At 40.7% G+C, this 25313-nt stretch overlaps 1 protein-coding gene across 1 annotated transcript in view; it reads left to right on the plus strand.

Annotated features, from left to right (window-relative positions):
* ABCC3 (ATP binding cassette subfamily C member 3) overlaps positions 1 to 25313 on the plus strand; it is a 50766-nt gene that overhangs the window by 10496 nt on the left and 14957 nt on the right. Inside the window, exons 2-15 of the mRNA XM_082492018.1 lie at positions 4648 to 4824; positions 5708 to 5833; positions 6724 to 6861; positions 8571 to 8696; positions 9516 to 9577; positions 10758 to 10889; positions 14866 to 15084; positions 17378 to 17555; positions 18094 to 18255; positions 19307 to 19399; positions 20738 to 20941; positions 22184 to 22330; positions 22732 to 22819; positions 23863 to 23929. Of these exons, the coding sequence (XP_082348144.1) occupies positions 4648 to 4824; positions 5708 to 5833; positions 6724 to 6861; positions 8571 to 8696; positions 9516 to 9577; positions 10758 to 10889; positions 14866 to 15084; positions 17378 to 17555; positions 18094 to 18255; positions 19307 to 19399; positions 20738 to 20941; positions 22184 to 22330; positions 22732 to 22819; positions 23863 to 23929 (1919 nt within the window). The remainder of the gene's footprint in view (positions 1 to 4647; positions 4825 to 5707; positions 5834 to 6723; positions 6862 to 8570; positions 8697 to 9515; positions 9578 to 10757; positions 10890 to 14865; positions 15085 to 17377; positions 17556 to 18093; positions 18256 to 19306; positions 19400 to 20737; positions 20942 to 22183; positions 22331 to 22731; positions 22820 to 23862; positions 23930 to 25313) is intronic.

Consider the following 25313-nt stretch of genomic DNA (forward strand, 5'->3'; position numbering starts at 1 on the left):
TTTTTGCACTATAGAAACTTAGAGAGAAACGTGTATTAATTTATCCATTCGATGAAGATAACTGCTTGAGACTATAAAAGATATTGTTAGCCTTCCTTCAGGTTTGGAAGCTTTCCATTGCTGGCTGAGGAGCATTGCTGCAGCATCAGCTGTATGCTGGGTAAAGGCAGTGTGCGGCACTTTTGTTTTAAACTACTGTAGTGAAGTAGCAGTTGATTTAGACTTACACTCAAGACCAGACCCCAACATGGTCTTTCTCAGCAGGGTCTCATAACATCATCCTTGGGATTTGGGAAAGGGGTAGACAGGAATTTCCCTGTTCCTGTTTTTCAGCCTAGCTTCAGGCTTTCTGTTTGTTCCCCCTTTTTTTTGAAAGCTGTAAGGGATGATGTGCAAGAAACCCAAGATATGTTGCATTGAAATTATGTTTCCTTTAAGTGCATTATGAGTTTTAAGGATGGCTTTTTCAATAGCAGTGTTCTTTTCCAGGGGGGAAAGCACTAAGTATTAGAGAGTGGATGTAAAGTTGCTCATAGCTTCCCCCGTTGAATACCTTCCCTTAAATGAAGATCATGTATTTAAAACTGTTCATCTAAATTTAGGTCCTACTGCACAAATGGCCCTTACTACAAGGGTTGTGTTTATTCAAAGACTGTGACTGAAGTGATGGATATGATTGAAAGCTGCTGCAAGGAGCAACGTCAATGATATTCATAACTGATCAACAGAAAGCCCCACTGATTTGTAAGTTTTAGACTCCAGGGAAACCCTTCTCTGCTGTGAAGCTGTAACAAGCATCTCTAATCTCTTTTCCCATGGATGTTAGCATTGTATTTAAGTATTATTACAGGATTAAGTAAATTGTGTGTCTGGGGGTTCGGTACAGCAGGCTGGTATTTCTGCCATGCTGTATCTCACCAGCAGAGCCTCCAACCTGATCCATGGTACTACATCCAAGGGAATACTGCTGCTTACAGACAGTTGCCGCAGAGCTTCTGGCAGTCTGGAGGAGCCATGGAGCACAGTGGGAGTCTGGATTAGGAAGAGGTCACAGATTACTGCCGTAAGACTTGCTTGTGGGGAAGTGAGCTGACATCAGTGTTAGCTGTGATGGATGCTCTGGCTGTTAAAATTTCCCTGGGATGAGTAGTGAAAGTGGTGTTTCCCAACATGTGCAGCTGAGTATTTTCCCTTGTGAGATACCTGTTGTTGGTTGGTTCCCCCCCCCCCCCCCCGCCCCCCGGGCTCTGGGTCCCCCGTCCCCCCCCGGCTCTGGGTCCCCCAGCTGCCTGCAGAGTGTTTTCAGTGGGCTTTTATTGAAGGGGAACCTGAGACAGAGCTGTGATGCACTCAGGAAGGTGAGCAGCTCTCAGGACAACACAGAGCCATGAGCATAGGAACGTGCGTGCTATCCAACGTCAGCATATTAGATCCCTTTCAGTAGCAAGTCCAAAGAAAACCCTCAAATCCAGACAGCCCAAGGTGGGTGGTTTTGTCCTCAATCAGAATGGGACACAAGAAGCATTTAAAGTTGGTCTGCTTACCAGGACAGAGTTCAGAATGTGGAAAGGCAAAGCCAGATTAAAGCAGGAGCCTTAAAGGTAGGAGTCAAAGAGCTGGTGTGTCCCTCCAGCCGTTGCTTCTTGTGTTTGTTCTCAAGGGTGGAGTTCCATAACTCTACTGCTGAATTGAAGCGTATTTAACAATGTTGGCTTGGTCAGGATAGATTGTATTGAGACTTTGTGTCATGTTCTTACTCAAAATGAGTTGTTTAGGGTTGGAGTGGGTGTTGGAATATATACTGTCAGTGTGGTGATTTATAAAGCCATAAAGTGGAACTGCCAGCTCCATGAAAACAAATCCAGCTTGGTAAGGAATGTGGCAAGAACTGCAATTTTCAGATTCCCAGTAATAATAATTCATAGCAGAGCCCCTGCTCCGTGGCACATGGCATGGCAGCGTTACTCCACTGTGGTCCGGTCTTACGGGGAACAAGTAATTTGCACAGAATTACACTACTTAAAAGTTTTAGGTACTCTGTCTTCTAACAGGAACCTTCTCATTGTATTCAAGGATGGAAAGAGTCTGCTCTCAGAAAACACCGATTCATTGAAAGGGAAGCTTTCTACAGAGGCAGATCTGGTCCAGGAAGTCTTGTTTGTCTTGTCCAGGATGGAATTGAACCTGGGAAAACATTCCCAAGATAGCTAGTAGTCAGGTTTGTCACTTTGGACGTAGGTTTCTCCTTCAGCCCACATCCCTGTTTCCCATGTGCCCTGGAAGTAGTAGGCTCTTGTTGGTCAGTGGATGGGTGCTGCTTCTTGTACTTTCACATAATTTTGGAAAGGTTCCACTTTTATTCTCAGGGATAATTCAACTGAATCTCAAAATCTTACGTGCTTTTTTAAGGACAGAATTTTTGTTTTCCGGCCAGCTGTATTTATACACTCAGAAATGCAAGTCCTTTGCCTTGTTTAAATAAGAGTTAATGAAAACCTTTAAATGGCTTGGCAGCCATACAGTCTGTGTCTTGGATACAATAGTCAGCTTGTGTTCAGTCCGAAGTTAATGGACATCTGGGGTAGTTTCTAGGTTGCTGTCAGACAGAAAGTCATTTCTGGACATTTTGGTCTTATAGGAAAGGTTTAAATTAAGAGTGCTTCCTCCCCCCCCAGTAACTTTTCCCTTAAACAAAATCATTGTTTTATTCTGTGCCCAGCTATTGCCATTCCCCCTCAGCTTTCCTTTTCCAGGATTTTTTCCCAGCAAGCAAAAGGAGCACAATTGCAAACATGCTCAAGACATTGCTAAACCACATGTAATTTAAAGAGGAAATTACTATTTTGTTGAATAAATGATAGTAGATAAGCTTCAGCTCCAAACTTCTAGAGAGCATGTCCTGCCCCAGGCAGGGTAGCTGCTAGAGCTGCCTTTCATGTTAGAGATGCTGAAATGTTTTGATGATGAGCCAAAAATGGGTGCTCTTTAAACGTTATCTTCCTTTCTGGTGCCAGAGACCTGCTCACTGGAGGAAAACACAGAAATAGTTTGAATGTGAGGCTGGAGTTTTGTTTGGTTTTGATGTTGTGTTGGAATTGCAGTGTAATTGCCCCTGTGTTGTTGATTTGTGGCTGAAGTTTCCTCCAGGTCTGGACAAACCTGTTTAGGTAAATGGGAATGTTTTTATTCCCCTGGCCCTCACTGGGTGCTTGCGTGCCTCCAGAAGAGCCATTTCTTGTCTGCAGAAGCACTAACTCTGCAGCATTAAAGGGTGCCGTCTAGATGGACAGCTAATGGGTTTGTGCCGCCCTTCACCACTGCCAGAGGTTTCGTTGGTGCCAAAGTACTGAAGTACTGAGTGACAAACTTGTCGCAGTTCAGCCAAACCATCCTGCAACCTGCCAAGGCTTTGTAGTTTCATTATACTTACGAGCTCTTTCATGTGTATGTGGAGTGATGCATGTCCCTTCTGACAGATCATCACCGAGATCAAGGATTATCAGGACATTGTGGCTCTTCATTTCTCCTAAAATCAACCACGGCTTTCAGCATTTGGTCTCTTTTGTATTGGTAAACAAAAGCAGGGCTGGAAATACTTTTGAAGAATTCATATTCAGACTAGTCAGTCATTCATTTATGAGAGGTGGGGAGAAGTGTCTTGGCTTAACTGCAGCATACTTCTATTGAGAGCTCATATCCAAAAATAATTATGTACGAGTAAATGATTCAAGTGCAGAGACAAGGTATATTTGAACCTCAGATATCTTAGCTTTATCATCTGCTTGTTAATGAGAGTACAACAAAGTAATTTTACATTTTCTGCAAGTAAGTATTTATCTACCACATTTAAGATGACACATCAGATGGTGAAATGCAAGTTGTGAATTTCCAGTGGGTTTGATTAAAACCAAGTTCCCTTCAACTGTACTGAAATTTCTATTTTAGTTTGAACTTGTGTAACTGTGTCTTTGCACGTGGTGTGTTCAAATCCTTAGGTATGTGAATTGTGGTGTCCACGGTCACAGATGGAAAGCATTGCTTGCAGTGTTTGCAAGAAACCCATTTTCCTACCTGCACGTACAATAAATTCCTTTTACCTTCCTTTAGAATAGGGAAGTAATTATAGATGGAGGCATATGAGTAAGAAGGACAAAATTTTAGTCATAAATGGAGGGGGTTTCCCAGGTCAGCATACAGTTGATCTGAATCTGATCATTTTCTCCAGTGCTGGACATGCTTGCTGGATGAGTTCTCAAGTTAAGGATTTTGCCTCAAGAGCTTTGTTTAGCAGTTGCACTCCAGGCTGGGAATACCTGAGAAATGAGAATCAGCACCTATAACTAAGCCTTAGCAAAGACAGAAACGCAAGGGGTTTGTCTGCTGTGAAATGTCTGTCCAGCTCTGAGATAGAGGGGGGCAGAAGTCTGTCTTTCTAGGTTTTGCCCAGAATTTAAAACTGTACTTAGGCCTTGTACTATAGCAGATAAACCACAAGTAGTTGGGATAGGTATTTTTTAAAAGCTTTTACTAAGGCCATTTGCTAACTGTAGCAGAATTTGGATACAACTTCTTCAAGCAGATGTTCCAATTGGCAGTACTTCTGGCTCTCTATTAATAACTGTCTCTTTTTTTTTTTTTTTTTTCCAGGATTCAAATCTTTCAATACACACTGATAATCCAGACCTGACACCGTGTTTCCAGAATACCATCCTAGCGTGGATCCCTAGCATTTATCTGTGGAGTGCGTTACCCTTTTATCTTCTCTACCTAAAGCGCAACAAAAGAGGGTACATCGTGCTTTCTGTGTTGAGCAGATTCAAGACGGTAAGATCTCTTTGCAGTTTTGAGTTTGTTAGAATTAATTCAGTATCCAAGTAAGTACTGCAGTAGGGTTTAAACAAAAGTCCCTCTAATTTATGGGGGAACTGAAGAACTTGCTGATAGGAAACAGTGTGCATACAGATTTCTGAGGAAGGATACCAAAGGATAGCTCATCTGTGATAGAATCCATCCTGTGAGCCCACCTTTCTGGGTAGAGAGAGGAGTTGATTGCTCTGCAGAAGAGAGTTCACCCCTTTGTTGAGCCAAAACTATGCTGCTTCACCCTTACTTAACCTTTAAACCACTGAAAGCTGCAAAACAAAGACCTTAAGGTATGTCTAGTGAGAATTTAATCTCCTTGTGAAAGTAAGCACAAGAAGGTGTTTTTTCAAGCCGCCCTACCTACCCAATAGTTATGTGATTTCATCTGCATCTTGTGCTTAAGAGATGGCTGGTGTCAACAGCACCTCTGGTTTATAAATGGTTACGTCTAAGGAAAGCACGCAAGTCACTTCCCGTAGGCCATGAGAGAACTGGGGGTATTCCTGGAGAAAAATGCCAGGCTTCTGCTTCGGGGCATGTCTGCCTTTAATCTGTCTCCCCCCTGTGTTTCCAATCAAAACTGAGAAAAAAACCAGGTAAATATATTAGTCTTTCTACTGGTTGTGTTTGCAAATCCCTTGGAAAGCAGTTGAGACAGGATCCTTGGTTTGAGTGCAGTGGGACGGTTCCATCAGCCTGACTGCAGCTGATCAACACAGCAGTGTTGTTCTGTTTACACAGCTTTGTCTTGCTGGGAATCTGTGAATCCTAACGGTTTTGCTGGCCCTCTGACTGCCCCTGGAGATGAGTTTATCAAATGCTGTTTCTGTTTGACTACTTTCAGCTGTTCGGTGTCCTGCTGTGGTGCGTGAGCTGGGCAGATCTCTTCTACTCTTTCCACGAGCTCCTGCAAAACAGAACGCCTCCACCAGTCTATTTTGTAACTCCATTGATCGTTGGCATCACTGTGGTTCGTAGCTGTTTCTGTTTATTGTGACCAATAAGAGTAATTATTTCTTAGACAGATGAAGGAGGGAAAGGGTTCCTTTGCATTCATTGCCTTATCCTGTGCTCTTTTAACTGAACTATTAGTACTTGTATTACAGAGGCAAATTTTGTTTACCGAAAAGACCGCAGTTACAGATAGCTCTCTCATGTAGATTCAGCTATGTAAATTAAAATCTTTATAATGGAGATCTTTTTTCTGCCTCCCACCTTGCTCTCATCTGTTTCTCCCGGCTTGTGATCCAGGTATGGAGAGAATTTGGATATGACTTTGCCTAAACAGGGAGATATGATAGAGCATGGCTTGTGCATTGTTCAGTATTATATTGGACTTTGTAAAACTGTGTCTCTTATCTGGTGGTTGTTCCTCCATTAAACAGAAACCAAATTTGCTGTGGCTGGAATGACAAACAGGTTTGTAGCTATTGTATGAAAAATGAAGCAGTAAAATTTGCTCATTAAGTTTTGAACTCTCTTGGTTAGATTCTTTTAAAGTCTTATTTTCTAGACAAGTTGTGATTGTCCGTCTGGACTGAAGAATCAACAGCTCTTACATTTGTTTAAAATGTTTGTAGCTAATATTTAATTTTGCCTAGCCCTAGGTGCAAAATCTGTTCTAAAATTGAATTCTGGAGATGAGGCTCTGAAAACAGTAAAAAAAAATTCATAAAGTTATTTGCTGCTTTCCTTAGATAGAGGAGGTCTTGCCATTGACTTCTGTGAAGTTATGATGGGGCCTTGTTTCAAAGAGGTCCTGTTGTTGATGATGACTGTAATAGCTGACAACTGAGAGTGTGAATAGGGGGAGCAGTGGGAGGGGATTGTGTTCACGTGTTCCTCTATTTACTTTTACAGCTGTTAGCTACATTGCTTATTCAACATGAAAGGCTGAGAGGAGTTCAGTCCTCTGGAGTGCTCATTATCTTCTGGTTTTTGTCTGTGCTCTGTGCCGTGGGGCCTTTCCGGTCTAAGATCATGACTACAACAGCACAGGTAACATGCCATCCTTGTTAGCACTTGGAGAACAGGAAATGTAGCATTAACATCTCTGTGAAGAGAATGAATCACCGAGTTTGGAGTCAGATCTGAGCCCAGCTTTTGCCAGAGAGAAAGAGAAGTTTCGTTCCGTTGCCTTGACTCAGACTTGTGTAACTTGAAGGGAACTGGGATTTCTCATGCAATGTCAAAACGCAGACTTTGCTTAGCCCAAGGCGATACTGGAAACCTGATAGACATGTGAGGGCTGTGCCAACACTGTATATATATTAGAACAGACTCTTTTTTTCTTTCTTTTTTTTTTTTTCCCCCTTTTGCAGCCCCCTTCCCGTGCCATGCTTAAACAGGGATGAGTAGTAATTGGAGATGATGCATTTTAATGTGTGAAGTTCCTTTTTTGCTTAGGCAGCTTGGCCACATTATACAGCTCAATAGGCTTTCTTTTGTCGGTGCCTGATGTGCTGAGGACAGCATTTTGACTCCAACTGTGGCTGTAAATAGAGAACAGAAAGTTGGAGGGAGAGGAAAGAAACCTGGGCTGTTATGATTCCTGTTTGAAAACATAGCAGGTTCTCCCACAGTAAGGAGTTGTTATGTTTCTCACAGAAACAAATTTCACTAAGTAGGGCAGAGCAGATTTTCAGTGATTAGATCATCAAAGGCTAGGAGTGAAAAGGATTGTTTGAAAACCATTAAGGTGATTGCTTCTCCTCAGTGAAATCAGTGTTGATTCTGTTTGGTGATATTTTTTTTATACTTACTTTTTTGTAACTATTAACAGCATTATCCTTTTAGCAAGGATTTTGTTATACCAGGCTGTTGCAAATATTGCAGGGGAGATTGAATTAAACCTTAAATGCCAGTCTGTGCAGAACTTCTTCACAAAATAGCTGCAATCCTGGTGAGATCCTTTCAAACACTACTTAGTCAATTTTCAAACTGCAGTAGTGGTGAGTAAGTACAAATATTGGACTATCAGTGTTTGAATCCTTAATCAACTTAAAATTATGTGTGCAGAGCCTTAGAAAGGGTATGCGTAATCTTCCTCTTGTTTCTGCAATTGCCGAGTACTAAATATTCTTTCTTTTGAACTTAAGGTTTAAACATTTTAAGTGAACAATCGGAGCGTTCACAACTACCTTAGGGCATGAAAGAGCTGTATAAGGGACATACCTTCACAGCAAGAAGTTTTAAGTCAACTGCAGATGAGTAGGAAAGGAAATATTTCTAGAGCAGATGGAACTGTTTTGTTATGCAATACAGTGTATTTTTGCAGCTTCTGCTGAAAGTATTTAACAATGACTGCTTGTCAGTGACAAGATACTGAAGTAAATGGATGTTCTCTGATCTGCACTGACGGTTCCTATGCTTAAGACATGATCTTGCAAGAACCCCTGGAGGCAATTTAAAAGGATGTCATGTAGCCCCAAATCCAGAGGGTGTCTGCATGCAGTGAAGATGTAGAAGCACTTCGAACTTGACATAATTTAATGAAAAGCTTGAAGATAAGCATGTTCCTAGGCAGGTTACAGAGTACGTGCATACTTTTGCAAGGTAATTCCTGATAGCAAATACTTTGCAGTATTCATCTGTAGAGGAAGAAAGGAACTGCCAAAAGAAGCTGTGAAAAAGTCAGAGTGTGTGTGCTGGGGGAGCTGGGAAGTACAATAAAAACAATCATTTACTGTGTTTCTTTTTCCCTCTAGGGCCGTGTTAATGAGAGGTTCAGGTTTACCACATTTTACATCTACTTTGCTTTGATAATCATTGAGTTGATCCTTTCATGTTTTAAAGAAAAGCCTCCATTTTTTTCCCCTGTTAACACAGATCCAGTAAGTATTTTTACTTTGCTTTGTTTGCGTTTTCCTACATTATGTTTTGAGTTCTGCTGAGAATACTTGTTATTGAAAACAGCTTTGGGTTGTCATTGATATTGCAGTAGTTAAGTGACTCCCTTACAAAACACTGGATATGGAGATTAATATTGGGGTTTGAAGCCTTTTTCCATTATATGTGCCATCAGTAATTACTGGGAGAGCTGCTTTCACTACATAGCTTCTACTAGCTGCTCCACAGCAGTTAGAGTTACATTTATGAACATTGAAGTGTCATATTGATTATTTCAAGAGCGATTTTTGTGGAGATGGTGGTCTACTTGCTTAACATTCATTTAGAGTTAGCTAAAGTCTATAAGGGTTTTCTTAATAAACGAGTTCTATAGGTGTTGGGAATAGATACGGAAAACCATTATTAACAGAAGATATTAGTGGTGTCACTGGTTAAATTTCTTCTCCAGTTCATAAAATGGTCTTTCTAATTGGATTTATGTTTGAACGAAGCTGAAAGACAAGTTGAGTTCATTTCTTAAAATGAACATTTCGGAAACTGTAGAATGACTTTCACTTTATAGAAGTGTGATTTAAAGGCAGTATATGAAGCAGTTTTTAAAGATAAAAAGAGCTCTGCATGACATGGGAAATGAAAGAAATAGATTTTATGTCTCGTTAGGACATAGGTACATACATGTAATATACCATATAATATACCAAAACTGACCAAAATATACTGTCTTCCTGTCTTCTTATTAAGGTAAAAGTAAATGTCTTGCTTTATTTATTTTGGGTTCTTTTTCCCCTCTAATTTTACTGTAGAATCCATGTCCAGAGTTAACTTCAGGCTTCCTGTCAAGATTGACATTTTGGTGGTTTACAAGGTGAGCTTCTCTTTTCAAGCTATTGGACAGCTGACAACCCCAAACTCTACTTGTGATATGTGTTGTACACAGGTAGCAATACAGACATTTTTACTCAGTAAGTAGTTGATGCTGAATGCTTTTTCATCCACAGTGGTGTCAGCACTTCTAGCAATTGCCTTTTTAGAAACAGCTTTCAGAGTGCTCATACTGCCCAAACTTCTCTGAAGAGCAGTGGCAACAATTATGGCATGAATAATAGGGTATAAGGTCTGGTTGTGCTTACCACATGCTGGAGTATAACCCAAACCAAGATGTAAGGCTGTGCTCCACAAGATTAAATTGTGGCAACCTTTCACCCACCTGAGAATGCATTTTGTTTCCTGTTGAGGTTCATGGGTGAATGCTTTTTTATAAGGACGTTTTCTGTGTAAGAGGGAAAGTAAACTGGGTTATATATACAAATGATTGTCATCAACTGATACTGCTGTCAAAAGGCATGTGCATTAAAGATGCAAATTTGAGATTGGGTTTGCTACTACTCCATGATACAGAAGTGGAAAAACTGTCAAAGGTCACATTAAGACCTATTTTTTCAATAGTGGTTGAGGGTGTCGAGATCTTCATTCCATGTAACTTCATTGTCCTGGCAACAGCCCCGTTAAATGCTTTTTAATGAGAGTGAGATCTTTCTAAACTTCCTGAGTTTTGAATGTTCAGCTTTGCCATCGAGGTTCTTGGCAACTAGATGTTTGTATCCCTTGACAAAATTCCTTTTACAGTTGGGGAACTAGATTTCAGAGAAATCTGATTTTCCTTTAACTTACATGAGCTTCACTTTTGCATTTCGTTCACCTCTGGCAGTTATTCAAGATAGACTTAGTTATTTTCACTTCTAAAGCTTCACTGTTTTCGTTTAACACCACAGTTTCATTCAAATGCTTCTGGTAGTTGGTTTTTATTGTCCTTTTTTTCTGAATTGTTGTTTTCAATAAAATACATGTAATCAAAACTACACAATGTCCTTTCCTTAATTTCTATCATCAATATAAGGAACAAAGGGAGATGGAGGTATAATTATCACCCTTTCTGTGGAGATGTATGTTCTTGCTTTTGTTAGCTTAATAGTCCCAGAGTTACTAGCAATGCTTTAAGTACTATTAGCCACACTGAATTGGACTGTTTTTCTCCATATGTGCAGCATGGCAATTCTTGGTTACAAAAGGCCCCTCGAAGATAAAGATTTGTGGTCGCTGAATGAAGATGATACTTCAAAAATTATTGTGCAACAACTAAGTAAAGAGTGGGACAAAGAAAAAGCAGAGTGCAAAAAGTAAGTATACAAACAAGTCTGCAAACGGAGATTGATCTGAGTCGTTTCAACGTTAATAAGCTACTCATCCCTGAAAATGAGCCAACCTCTTCAACCTATCTGTTCTTCATTAATATTAACGGTCAAATTTGCTTATTTTAATATGTCTAGGCAGAGGCAAGCGGGAGCCCTCTAGGGCTTGTGTACCACCTACACACTGTTTAACTAGGTGCTTAAAATCTGCGTGGGCAAGTAGTGCCATTTAGCAAGTGGAGAAGGGCTGAAGATGTGTAAGCAGAAGGGATTGAGTTGGTTGGATTGTAGAAAATGAACGACTTTCATCACTGAGCTGTTAGATGTCTAAGCCCATAATTGCCTCCCTCCTGGGCGTGTTAGCGCACAACTTCTAGGCACCAGGAACCAAAAGGAATTCCTCATCGGCCCCATCATGAGTTTTTTGGCCTGACACTATTTTTAGCCTGAAGGCTCTGAGCGGTGAGCAACTCTTCACTTCCTAGCAGTAAAGATATGAAACTCAAAACACATGAAAGGCAGGAGGGGAAGAGACATCCCACTTTAAGAGCTGAGTTCCCACTCCTGTTGCCTAGAAAGATAGCAGCAAAATTCTGATGGAAATGGGATGAGGGTCAGAATTTGCATATAGTTACATCCATGCTGGAGAGGATATCCTTTTTATTGCATGTTCTGTGCTAATTTAATCTTAAGAAATTGTCTATTGTGCAACTGTGTTTCCTTCTCCCACTGGTTAACGTCCAAAATGTTTCCAAGCAAATAGATGTGATAATAATGTGTTTCAAATGAAAAATGTCAATAAGGAGGGAGGCCCGCGCTTCCATTTCCTTTCATTGTGGAGATTTCTTCTCCATGTGGAGGCTTTGCTCTGTTCTCTTCTGTGCATATCCTTGCCAAATTGGAAAGACCCTATTACGTGGTAATATTAGGAGAGAGTTGTAAGGTCCTTGGCAAGGCTGATTATGATGTGGAGAGTTCCACTTTGCAGCTAAAATTTGAAAGGTTTCCAGCACTAACACCAGCAGCTTGTCCACTAGTGTTCTGTGTGTGCTGTGATTTTGGGGTTTTTTTGTTTTCTTAATGTCTCTATTTTTATGGTGTGGAATAACGTGCATTGTCTGGGTTCTGGTATTTTGCTGTGCAGACATAAATCTTACTCCCCCAGGCTTTTATATAGTAGGAGCACAGCCATTGTGCAGAGGTGCCTAGGATCCAGGAAAACTTTTCTTAGGAAACCAGAAACTGCCTGGAGTTTTGTCATGGGATTCATTGCATTTTGGAAATTATTCTTACAAACTGGGGCCAGTTGGCAATGAATTTAATCATAAATTCTGGCTTGTGTTTAGCTCAGGTAAAATTTTGTGGTGACTATATTAATGTTTCTAAGGTGGGGAAAAGAGCAAACCCAAAGCAAATCACTGTACTCCAGATTGCTGGGTTTCACGTAACTCTCAAAGCTTCGTGGCTCTGCTTATTTTTCTGTTACAAGTACGTATTCTCAGTTACTTCATGTCAAATAACTTTAGTGGTAGTTGCTTGAGAGCTGTTGTATATACTTTTTTTTAAACTCTTCTCATTAAATCTGCTCTGAGCAAGCTTTTATGGTGTTAAAAATGCTGTGTCAAGTTGTACACGTATTGAAAGTGCCATGGAAAATATTTGCAGTGTACATAGTAGTAATTTGTTTTAAAAAACTTAATCAGTTGCAACTCTGGCATAGCTAAAGCTTTAAACTTATTTTATTGTAATGATTATCCATTTCTATTGTTCCTAAGCTGACAAAGCCTTTTCACCTTTTACTTCACAGCTGTCTTACAAATTACTAAATAATTGCTAATAATTCATTTGCTACTAATGAGTTACAGGAGAGCTCAGTTTAGATTTAAGTTGTTACTATAGAAAACAAAGCATGCAAAGAGTATTTTTCCTTTGCTTTTGCTCTCTTTGCATGTATGGCTGAAGTCTCTACTCACTCACTTCACTGGTAAGTGCAGTCGCTTCTGAGAAATTTTAGAGCTGTGCTGGATGGAGACGAGAGCTGGAAGCTATTTTGCCTCAGTTTTAGTTATCTTCTGAGACTGTGCTTATGAAGACAAATTGAAGATGCAGAGCCTTGTCATCACTATTGGAAAGCTATGTGTTTTCCCATGAGATAATCAGCGTCTATTATCTGCCTTGCTATAAATAATGGAAACTAAGCACATGCTTTTTGCTTTGATAAAAAACTGGGTGTGAGCAGTCCCACACACTGCTGAAAACCTGACCTCACCTAGCTACCCGTAGTAAACACTAGAAGAGTACTTTCTCCCTTTGGGATTTTTTGCTGTGAGAGAACTATTGTGTGGCTGTTAGGTCACTGTAATAAGCATTTTTAATAGCACAAACCCAGGGGCAAGTAGTCTTGTTTCTTCAAATCCTTCAATGAGTTTAACAGCCTGGTTGCCAGAAAAATAAAGCTTTGCTCATAAAGTCTCCAGGTTTGATCTGGAAGGACAAAGGCAACACTGTTTGTTCTTGTCTGGGGGAGGGGGGGGGGGCGGGAAATGTCTGGTGTAGGTTCTCCCCCTGCCCTCAAACTTTATTGTGAAGAAATTGGGATTTGCACATGCCTTTGTTTGAAAGGATGTGAACAAGTTACTACCTGTGTACTGTTAGCCACAGTGATCATTTTGAATGCTCACAGGCTGTTGGAATTATTTGACTGTGCAGCCAACCAGGTCCAAAAAATATGAACACTCTTTATGAAGAATCATAAATCCAACCTCACTTGGTAGTACTTACAAGTTATTTTTCAAATGCCTTCTTGTAAGTCTTCACTGTTCCTGAGGTCTCTCTTCCATCTGTCCTTTCTTATAAGGCTTATGTGCCCCAGACTCTAATTTCCTTCTCCCTGCTCCACCTGGACTTAACCTTCCTGGCTGACAGTCAGGAAATTGTTCTCTAGGTCCCATGTCCCCCAAGAAACAACAGCAATTTGGTATTTGATGGTAGAAAAGCTGCAAGGATGCTCTTTGAGAGCAATTCATGGAGGAAATAATTTTCCAGAGCACCCTCTCTTTATTGATAGGCAACAGAAGTCAGGCACCCATAAGTGATTCTAGAAAACCCATCTAGAGCCCTGGAGAGCAGCATGGATCTGTTGGGTCCATTTTTCATCAGTCAGTCTCAAAGAGCTTTGCAGAAGAGGTCACTTCCATTGGTTTATTTTGCAGCTGGAGAGAGAGAAGCACAAAGTAAGAAAGGGATACAGCCAAACATGGTTTAAATGCTTAAATTGTCATCTGAGTAAAATTTAGGCACCTAAACCCAAAGTTTCTGTCCTGGAAGAACCTCAGACAGCTGTGGCCCAGATCTCAGAGATGGCTCAGCTTTGGAGGTGCTATGGTTTGTACTCTTTCATGTTTCCAGGAACGCAAAACTGTATTTTGGGAGGGCTGTGCCTGCTTCCTCTCTTAGCTTGGCATGTGATTCAATGCTTGTCTCCCTGGAGGGATTCAGACTACTTCTCTGAAAGCAGGTGTGTGATCAGATAAGGCTGAAGGTTTAGTACAGCTACTAATTGAATAACGAATAGGTGAGGGTACCTTTTGCCGTATGTAAATACCAACTGTTAGAGGATTCCTTTACAAGAAATTGGAGATTCAAGGTCAACTCTGTCCTCTGCCAAAGGAAGTTAAGCCTTCATCTCCTTCTTCTTTGGGCTACGTTCTCATCCCATGGTGATTGATTTTCTGACCTATGGAGTACACCTCATAAGCACTGCAGGAAAAGAAAAGAAAAGAAAACAAGACTGTATACACAAGAGCGGCCTATCCCTGAGCGCATCTAGATCTTGTTGAAAGTCTTGCTGTTAATGAGCAGCAAAGAAAGGAGCAGAGTTCTTGATGTTAGTGCAGCGCTGTACACATAAGGCAATGATATTCTCGTTGTCAGTTGTCTCTAATTACTTGTTTCATTCCCCTAGGAAAGAAGATGTGACATACATGAAGAAATCTAACCATGTGCTGAATCATGTTGGTGATGGTCCAGAGGAAGCAGAAGTTCTGATCAGAGACAAAAAGCAATATAGAAAGCCTTCCTTTCTCAAAGCTCTGTTGAGGACCTTCGGGCCGTACTTCTTAATCGGCTCCTTCTTCAAGCTGATACAAGACCTACTTTCTTTCGTCAACCCTCAGCTGTTAAGGTTGGTTTACCATGCGAGTAGTTTCTATGTGCAATCCCAGTGGAGGCTTGGCTTTGGCACGGAGTATTTATTTTTGAAATACTAACTAGTTTCCCTCACAGTGCTGCATATGTATGCTCCCCCACCTTCCCACTGAAATGCCATAAGACAGGAGTTCTTTATTGTGGACTAAGCTGTAAATTGGGCAAGCTTCACTGAAATGCAAGAATTGTAAATCACCCATCACCAACAGACAGCTTTGAATTACAAATTACCTGTTGCTTCGTGCAGCAGTCCAAAGCAATTTCTCCCCATTTCTAAAGGATTATTTGTGAAATCAAAGCAAAGTACTGCTTGCTCTGTACATCTGATACCCACATGTGTTAGTGGTGGCCGCAGCTGTAGCGTGACTTGATATAAAAATGAAGCATGATGCTCAAGTATGTGGTTCTTTGGCCATGCTGCTATCATCTGGGAAAGATTTTGGACCATTAAGATGAATTCACGTGTTCTTAGTTGTGCACAGCAATGAGAACGTGCAAGGCACAGTTGCAGTAAATTTCCATGTGAAATAAAATTACAGTTCTATTACCAAAAAAAAAAGGTGAGATCTTGACTAAGGTGATACGTCCTCAAACTCTCCTTGGATGAGGAACACCTGTACCTCCCATCTCCAGGGGGACCAGTTGCTTAGCCCAATCCATAAAGGAATTTGTATGATCCCCACATTTTTTTCTCTTTTAGTATTGTTCTTAAAGTGAGAATTTTACCAGATAATCATTAACTAAGAAGAAAATAACAGTGGAAATACCAGCATTTCTATCAAACAATTATCTTTTGTTACCAAATCAATGGAAAAGCACATAATCCTGTTAATGCTTGAGCGAGGAATGGAGTTTGGATGGAGGCCACAGGTGGATGTGGAGAAGGGGAGAAGAGAGGTCCCTGCTCCTGTATGAGTGGCTCTTAAAATAACGCCAATGTGGAGCTGTGTTCCGAGATCACATTGTTCTGTGGGTGGTTTGTGACATAACCAGAAATTTGCTAAAAAGAAGGTCTGACCCAGTATGGTGACATTTAATAGCTTGCAGTCTGTCTTCTTCCAGCTGCCTCCTCTTCACTAGGGACTCTGTCTTCCTTCTGAGAACACATTAAGTATAATCTATTCTGGGAATTTCTCAAATTTGCATAAATTCCTGGATATGTTGTCAGTGATATCTCAAGGCATATGATGGGGAATTTCTTCTCAAGTCTAAATTCCGGCAGTTTTGGGAAATGCACTGCTGGTGGTAAGAGAAAATGAAAAAGACATGGCTGTCTGGCAAGTTGCACATAAGATAGTTTTATGTTACTAAAAAGATTGCTGAATCCCATGTGGGGACTACAGGGAAGAGTTTTTCCTGAAGCTGTCCACTTACAGTGTGACTAACTGGTGCAGTGCAGAAGGAAGATCTCTCTGGACTGAAAGAAGAAAAATGTAGCAACCTCATGCTTCTAATGCAAGGCTTTGGGGTCTGATTTGTAGTTTCCGGGTGTATTTTCCCTCCTGGTCGTTATTTGAACCGTGGAGTCAAATCTCTGTTCCTCCCATACTTTGATAATTCAATACTCTGGTCAGTAGTTTGAAATCACAAATGTGATTTTTGAGAACACTGGACGTTGCCATATGCTGTTCTGCTTGTTTGCTATATGACAGTGCACAGGTCTCGCAGGCAGAGCAGCTGTGTGTAGTAAGAAATGGCTCCTATTAATAAAAGATGTTACAGCCAGTTTAATGGTACTACCATTTTACCAAAAAAGTAGGAGTGAAGAACTCTTTATGCATCCATCCAGGAGGATGTCTTTTAATCTAGATTTTATGTGGGAAAACACCCCAGGCAGAAGCACTCGGGCTGCTTGAAAAGGATTTGGGAAAGAAGCTGGTTTCGCCTGCTTTACTACACTGTCCTACTGTGTCCTATCATTCACCTCTTGCCCTGGGGGACTGCCTAACAGAGCTCAGACAGTGAGCCATGTGTTTAAATGCTGGATCTCGGGGGAAACTTAGAGTTTCTGGTCATATTTCATTTTCTACAGGCTCATTTGCAAATGGACTTTCTCACTGGCAAAGCCTAAGGTTTTGCTGTTGCATCTTTGCAATGTTTCAAATCGTAACTCAGCTTGCATCCTGGAGAGCTGTTTACTTTTTGTGGTTAGGGAGAGGATGTGGCAGGATGCCATAGCTGAGAGAAGCTGTGTTATGTCCCATTAAACTTGCTGTGTGTTTTTTATTTTTTTCTTTTTCCTTTTCCTTCCCTAATCTTCTGAAAAACAGTGTATTAATTGGCTTCATTAAGAACAAAGATGCACCAACCTGGTGGGGATTTTTGATTGCGGCTTTGATGTTTATCTGTGCTGTGCTGCAGACACTCATACTTCACCAGCATTTCCAGTACTGCTTTGTTACTGGGATGAGGCTGAGAACTGGGATCACTGGAGTAATATACCGAAAGGTAAGACTGGAAGCATTTCATGGGCTGGAACACCAGTGTATAGCCAAGCAAGTGGCCTCAGTTCCCAAATACTCAGAGGAGAGCAGGCATATTGAAGAATAGCCTCCTGGAATAGAAAAGATTAGTTTTTTGGGTGAGTTTTTAGGAGTCCCTCTATCGTACTTTACAGAATTTTCTAGCGATCAGCAACTTAATGTAGGTGTATTGCTAGGTCACACTCAAATATTAGTTCACTTTAAACATTCAGAAGAGGGATCCAGGAGAATAGTGTGTTTGTGCTACGAGTTGATTAGCTGCAACTAGGTTTTCTTCAGAATGCTACATACTGCTTGAGATAGAGGTGCTCACAAGCAAACCGTTTCATGAAGTCTTGTTCTTTGGCGATTAGGACTTGATGTAGGTGTGAATTATTTTATTCTTGTTGGAGAAGCACATTCTTGGGGAGTGTCTTGTTTTTGTTAATAATTGAGGATTTCTTCTCTGTGTTTCTCTATGCGTGTCAAGTTTGTGAATCTACTGAATTTCTCTTATTTCTCAGTCCTTAGTCATCACAAACTCAGCGAAGCGCTCATCTACTGTTGGAGAAATTGTCAACTTGATGTCAGTGGATGCCCAACGTTTCATGGACCTGGTGACTTTCCTGAACATGTTGTGGTCTGCACCACTCCAGATATTTCTAGCTTTGTATTTCCTCTGGCAGGTACAGACATTTTCACGTTTTTTCAGAATTTGTCTAAATGGTGTGCAAGCTTACTCATTTTTTGTTAATTTGACACACCATTGCTTTTTTAGAAACTTATTGTTCTGCCTTGTAGTAAAATAGCTTATACTGGTATTCAGCTGGTATGCAAGATAAGGCATTTGAAGCAAAAGATAGCCTTGATGTCTCCTCTGTCCCTACCGTGCTTTGATCGGATAGGTCTTGGACTCATCACAGTGTTCCCAGTAGTTGATACAAATAAGAGTTTGAGGGAAATGGTTTAAAATCCAAACCAAACAAAAAAAACCCTGGACATAAGAAGTGAAAGCTGTGTATGAAGATCATATCATGCCATATAAAGAAGTTTTGTGCAAGTCAACATGAAACAAATCTCACCTGGAATAACCATAGTTTTTTCTTCACTACAGTGAAGTTGTTTCTAGTTTACTCCAGATTCAGTTTGAGCACTGGCTTTCATCCTTAAAATGTTTCTATGCAATTAATCTGTTCTACTGCATGAAACAGTAGCACCAACATAACCATATTGATTTAGACTTGAAAGCCATTAAGTTGCAGCAGCTTTCTATGAGTTACTGCTCTGCTGGCAAGCTGAACTCTGGTAGCTAGCAGTATGTGTGCTTTTCCTCGCATTGAGGGTACCAGGTTACCCCTAGGTCAGAGAGAAGGCAATGGAAAAATTCCTTCTGTGTGGCTTATTTGTTCCCTTTCTACATTTGCTCAATAGCTCTGTATTTGCATTAGTGCAAACTTACTTTCCCCTCCCACTGGAAACCACTTAACAGGTAGATCACAAAGCGCTCTGCTATCGCCAGTACTAGCACAATAATAATTCAAGGTGGATGCTGTCATATTTGTCTGTCTCCTCCTCACAGTTGTTCTGTGGAATCAGAACACTTCACTGGGAGGAGTTCAACTTGTCTATGTAAAACATAAATTTCTCTCTCTATAACCTAATGTTGTTTTAGTGCTTACCATAGGGAACAGCAGCACTTGGGTACAACAACAACTCATCTTTTTTCTTTCACTCAAGACTTTAGGGCCTCCTGTGCTGGCGGGAGTTGCCGTGATGGTTTTACTTATCCCGTTTAACTCTGCAATAGCAATGAAAACCAGAGCATTCCAGGTAAGTTGCCAGCAGAGAAGGTGCCGCTGCCTGAATTGGCAGCTGTGTTATGAGAAATAAAGGCATCGGTGGTTGTCTTGGCCATTAATGAGCTGCCATTTGCCCCAATTTACTTATGAGTAAGATTGTGCTGATATATTTAATAACTGTATCCTCTCAGATAGGTTTTTTTTTCCATAGTGAATTGAATACTATTTAAGGGAAAGGTGTGGCATTGAGTCAATGGCTCTTCATACTGCTGGAGCAGCTTTGGGGATTAGCAAGAATTTTCTTTGTCTCCATATCCCTTCACCTGGTAGCTTCTTCTAGGAGCGTCTCAAGAAAGGGCAAATAAATGCTGGGTTTTAAGCTGTGCACGACTGTTTTCAGAGATGGTAACTGAAACCTGACAGCTTGTTTTTTATGCTAATAGCAAGTGTTGACTTTCACAGCTACTGAGCTGGTCTAAATTTTAGTTATTATCTTAAGGTAAAAGGATCCTTTATTCCTTTCTTTATAGTTTTAGTCGTCTCTAGTCAAGGAAGGCTGAAAAAACCCAATATAATAGTGCCCTCTGGCTTTGTGCTAGAAAAATCTAATAAATGCCTTGTGCTGTGCAGCCTATCAGTGACTGTTTGGAAGATTTAAAAAAAATAAATCAAGCTGTTGATGTAAAAAAGGTAAAAGTTGGAAAAGGAATATAAATTATGACATTTAAGCACAGTCTTAATAACAGAGTGGTATTATTACGTGCCTTAAAGAGGCATCCAGACTTCCCATTAAATCTCTTGGGTGCTGACATGTTAGTATTAACATTCCTTTTCTCCTTTGCCCATTATAAGATGCTCAGAGCTGCATAACTTGGTGTGCTTGTGTGTGTGAATGCAGTTTTTCATTTTGTCTATACAGCTGAGCAGGGATTTTTTTGTTAAGTAACTAAATGAAGCGGTGTATTCTAATGTGTAAGAAAAAAATAAACTAGGAGTAACCACAATTTTCAAGGGATGCCCTAAGAAATACAGCTATGCAAAAATTCTGAAGAAATCAAAGGAAGAAGTAGGGTAGTATTTTTGTGAAGTGCCTGACTCTTTCTTTAAGGTGGTTTTGAAAATGTAATCCCTAACAGTGAAGATGAGTGGAAAGTTTTTATGCTCTGCTTTTCAGCCGTTTTCTTTGACTTGTATCTTTGGAGGTATAAACTTGCGCGGTAAGTTTACTGTTAACGGTCTGGCTTTCTTTAAATACATTTTGCATCCTCTTTTAGCCCAAGGACCATCACAGCTGTGAGACAACATGTTGAAAGCTCTCTTGTAGTCATTCCTGTGACACTCTTGTCTCCTGTGTTTACTAATAACCTAGGTAGAACAAATGCGATATAAAGACTCCCGCATTAAATTAATGAATGAGATTCTGGGTGGCATAAAGGTGCTGAAGCTGTATGCTTGGGAACCATCATTTTCAGAAAAAGTGTTGGACATACGAAAGAATGAGCTCCGAGTTTTGAAAAAATCTGCCTATCTCAATTCTTTGTCCACCTTTGCATGGATCAGCGCACCATTCCTGGTAAATTGACTTTGCATGACTTTCTGAGCTGTACGAGTACATCCTTGAAGGATAAGTGTGAAGCTTTGTGCTTGCTAAATGTACATAGGAATAAAATGTAAATACTTTTTAAAAAAATTATTCACATGCTTTGAAGCAAAGTTCCCTGTTCTCTAGAGCCTTTTTGTTAATCGGTATTAAAGTATTTCTTGATAAAGCCTGCCAGTGGAAGCTGGGAATAGCTGTCTCGGGAGAATTTCCAACCACTTCAAAGTACTTCCCATAACAAATTGAAACTAGAATTTGAAACCTCGGAGATATTTGTGAATAGCAAAAATAGCAAAAAAAAAATATGTAATTGAGTCAGTCAGGACAATGTCTGTCAAGCTCTCATTTCTGCCTTTCGTGTTACAGTGCTCTGCTTGTTTTAGTGGGAGAGGGAGTTGTTAAATTATTCTACAACCTAAAAAAAGATTGGTTTAATGTAAAAAAAAAAAAAAAAAGCCCAGATGATACATTGCCAATTCTGAAATGCTTTTTCCTCAATTTTCTCTTTCCCTCTATTTTCCACTTCATTGCACTGTGATCCCTTTTGCAGAAAGGGTTTTGGTGAATAAAAACATTCAGATAAGTGCTTTGTCAAAAGTACTCCTAGGCAACTGTTCTTGAGATCAAAAGCCCCACCCTTCAGAAATATTTTTAACGGCCTCAAGGTCCTGCCTCTTTCACGTTTCCTTGAAGTTAATGCACTTCCTTAAATACACATTCCCGTTCCTGCTTGCTGTTAGTTTACTTGCGTAGGATGGTCCCTTCACAGTGGATGGTCCCTGTCATGCAGCGAACCAGCAAATAGCTTGGATTTTACCCCCTTTCCTATTGCTCAGTACATCTTGTGTGCTTAGCCTGCAGGTTACAATGGGAAAATTTGGTTGAGTGGAGTTGGAAATGCAGCCAAACCACAGCCAGATAACCGCTTCTCATTTTTATTTACCTGAGTTCTGTAGTTCACCTCTCGAATCTCCTAGGTCAACTAAATGTAGCATTAGTAATCTGAAAGTTATTTTATTCCGCCTGCCCTTTTTTGTATCAACTTGTTCATATGACCTGTCATTCTTAAAGCATGTTGAAAAGGTCAGAAACAGAGAATTTGCCCAATTTTATTGTTGATGCTTTTATTTCAAAGATGCCTATCAGGCTTGACTGCTTTTTAAAATGTCAAAATATTACATACATCTTGCAGTAACCTCACTTTCTGGCTCTCAGGTAGCATTGACGACATTCGCCGTATATGTCTCAGTGGATGAGAAGAATATCCTGGATGCAGAAAAGGCTTTTGTCTCCCTCTCCTTGTTTAATATCTTAAAGTTTCCCCTCAATATGCTTCCACAAGTCATTAGCAACATTGCGCAGGTAAGGAGGATCTGGTGTGTCAGTTGGTTTGAACAACTTGAGAAAAAAGAACCCCAGGTGTCCCTAATTTCTGGAATGCAGAGATCCCTCGCACCTGCCTGTTAGCCGGTTTTCTTTCTAATATTCTTTCTCTACTGCTGCCCTGTATTGGAAAGCCTGCCATCTGAGTAAGCTTGTCTCTGAATTTTGCTTTGCTCAGATGAACTCAGCTTGGTCTGAGAAATTTCGCAGTTAAGACCCTGAATTTCAGCATAAGGCTGACTGCAGGAAAAGAGTGAGTCACTGTTTAGGAAGCCCATGGGGTGAAAGCTTAAGCCATTCTGCACGCTTTCTTGTTCAGTAGTAAGAGCATTAAGACCCCATGAAAAGAATGATAAAATAATGCCGTGCTCTTTTCTTAGACAAGCGTTTCCCTAAAGAGAATTCAGCAGTTCCTGAGTCATGATGAACTTGATCCAAATTGTGTGGAAACAAAAGTAATTGCACCAGGTAAAGACATTTTTTTTTTTTTAAACTATGCTCATACAATGAACATCTTGTATTTGTTTTGGACTGGTTGAGTTACGAGGAAAAAAAAAAAAAGAAAATAACAGTAGTAAATTTTTTTTTTTTTTTTTTTTTTTTTTTTTACAAAGAAGCTGCTGCTTTGAAAAGTGTGTGTTTGTTGTTCAGGCTATGTGGAAATTACAAAAGTTTCTGGCTGTATTTTTGAGCTTTGAGCTGAGGTATTTGGCCCCAGTTTGCATCCGCAGTGTATTGGATGCTAACAGCACTGAATAATGAAATGCATGCACTGACTGGGGACAGCAAGACCTGCTCAAACCTTTCACAATGCACAAAAGCTCAGGAACATTATAAACAATTTTGATTTCTTCTGTTGGAAACAGTATCCCAAAATAAATGAGCAAACCAGGTGGTCTCAAAAAACTGTGTTTTCTCATGTAATGCACTTTGGTGATACAGTGGTTTGAAACTTCTCCTGTGTGTGGTGCCATAGACAGAGGAGGAGGAGGAGGAACGGCTGTGTGGCTGTCATGTGATTTCTGTTACATGCCGCCCCACCGGGAGGTAAAGAAAGCCTGCAGATCTCTAACTGGTTAGCGTGGCAAGCAAAAAGCTGCACAGAGGCAAGTTTAATCTGATACATCAAAGTCAACAGCAAGCAGTGGTCTCCCACTGACTTGAAAGTGGTTTCTTAAAGTTGTGCTAACAGTTGCACAAGGATTCTGAGCAGCAAACGGTGGGACTGGCCTCACCGGGGCAGCGTGCAGCAGGACAGCTCTTCAGCTCCATAGGTCTGTAAGCTCACAGTCTATAGCTTAAGCTGCAATCAGTTATTTTCACTCTGAACAAGGCTGTCTTGTGACCGACCCACAGTCATGAGACTGTGCTTCCCATGCCAGTAGAAAAGGGAACTGCAGTGTACATGAAACACCCATAAATAAAGATTCCTCTGTCCGCCAGTCTCTCAGCCGTACTATTCTGTGTAGCGCGTTTCCTGCCTTCTCTGTTGCTGTGTTTTTGTCACACAGGCAATGCCATCAGCGTAACAAATGCGACGTTCAGCTGGGGAAAGGAGCTTAAGCCGTCTTTGAAAGAGTAAGATTTCTTTGTGCAATTGCAATACAACATCTACCTGCTTCTTGGTTTCTGGCTCCTGGGAAGTCTGTTTGAAAGATGTCTGGTAATAGCTGCAGGCTCACTTCTGGAAAAGGTTGTTTCCACACATCCCATATGTACATCTCTTCTGCCTTTAAAACATCGAGCTAATCCTCATGCCTCATGGTATTTAGGCGTTACAGAACAGCACTTACTTTTACAGTAAGGCTTTAACTCCACAGTGACTAACATAAAACAGTTACCCAGTAAAGGACAGAAAGGCTACGTACATTTCTTAAATAGATGTGGGGTTTTTTGACTGAAGCATTAGACAAATCAAATTGATCTGATGGATTATGAGGACAGTTGACATGTCTGGGTTTGGACTTGGGCATGCGAACAGTGGTCTGTTCTTTCAAGGGTCTTGTGGCAGACTCATCCCTGTGGGTGTACATGGGCCATTTCCAGACTACAGGGGTGCGTGTTTTGCTCATTTGCCTATTTGAATGAATACAAACAAAATTTGCCTGAAAGCATATATTTCCTTGTTATGCTTTGTTGTCAGATCAAAATCACAGAAACCTGATGAATATTCTTAGAATTCTCACTCCAAGGAGCTCGTGCTGCTGTGCCAAGTGTATTACGTTAACGGGTTGTACATGGATAACCTGCAAGCAAGAGGCTTAGAGTTCAAAGGAGCCAGTTTGGTTCAGGCAAACAAATCTGCAGCCATGTAGACTTCAGTGATCTGGGGTTTATTTCATAAAGAACTGTGTATCTCCCGCTCAAACTGCAAGCCACCTGGGCCTAAAAATTACCTGGTGACTTCCTAAAGTAGCAGTAAGGAAACTCAGCTAGAGGGAAAGAATAATGAAAAAAAAAAAAAAAGAATCATAGAATGGTTTATGTTGGAAAGGACCTTGAAGATCATCCAGTTCCAACTCCTCTGCCATAGGCAGGGACACCTCCCACTAGACCAGGTTGCCCAAGGCCACATCCAGCCTGGCCTTGAACACCTCCAGGGATGGGGCCTCAACAACTCTCTGGGCAACCTGGGCCAGTGCCTTACCAGCCTCAAAGTGAAAAACTTCTTCCTAATGTTCAATCTGAACCTGCCCTCTTCCAGTTTAAAGCCATCCCCCCTCGTCCTATTGCTACGTGCCCGAGTAAAAAGTCCTTTTTGACTTGTAGTGCTTTTGAGTTTTCCTGCTTTGAATGTTGTGGGTGTTGGGTTTTTTTTAAAACAAACAAACAAAAAAACTCTTGCCGTGTTCAAAACATCAACTACCTGCTTGGTAAGAATCCACATAAGAATTGGAGCCCTAGTTCTGCATCAGCATCTGTGCAAACAAGATTGGCTTGATTTCATTAGTGAAAGACACTT

This window comes from Vanellus vanellus (assembly GCF_965231255.1).
Source record: "Vanellus vanellus genome assembly, chromosome: 17".
In the NCBI taxonomy this organism is placed as follows: domain Eukaryota; kingdom Metazoa; phylum Chordata; class Aves; order Charadriiformes; family Charadriidae; genus Vanellus; species Vanellus vanellus.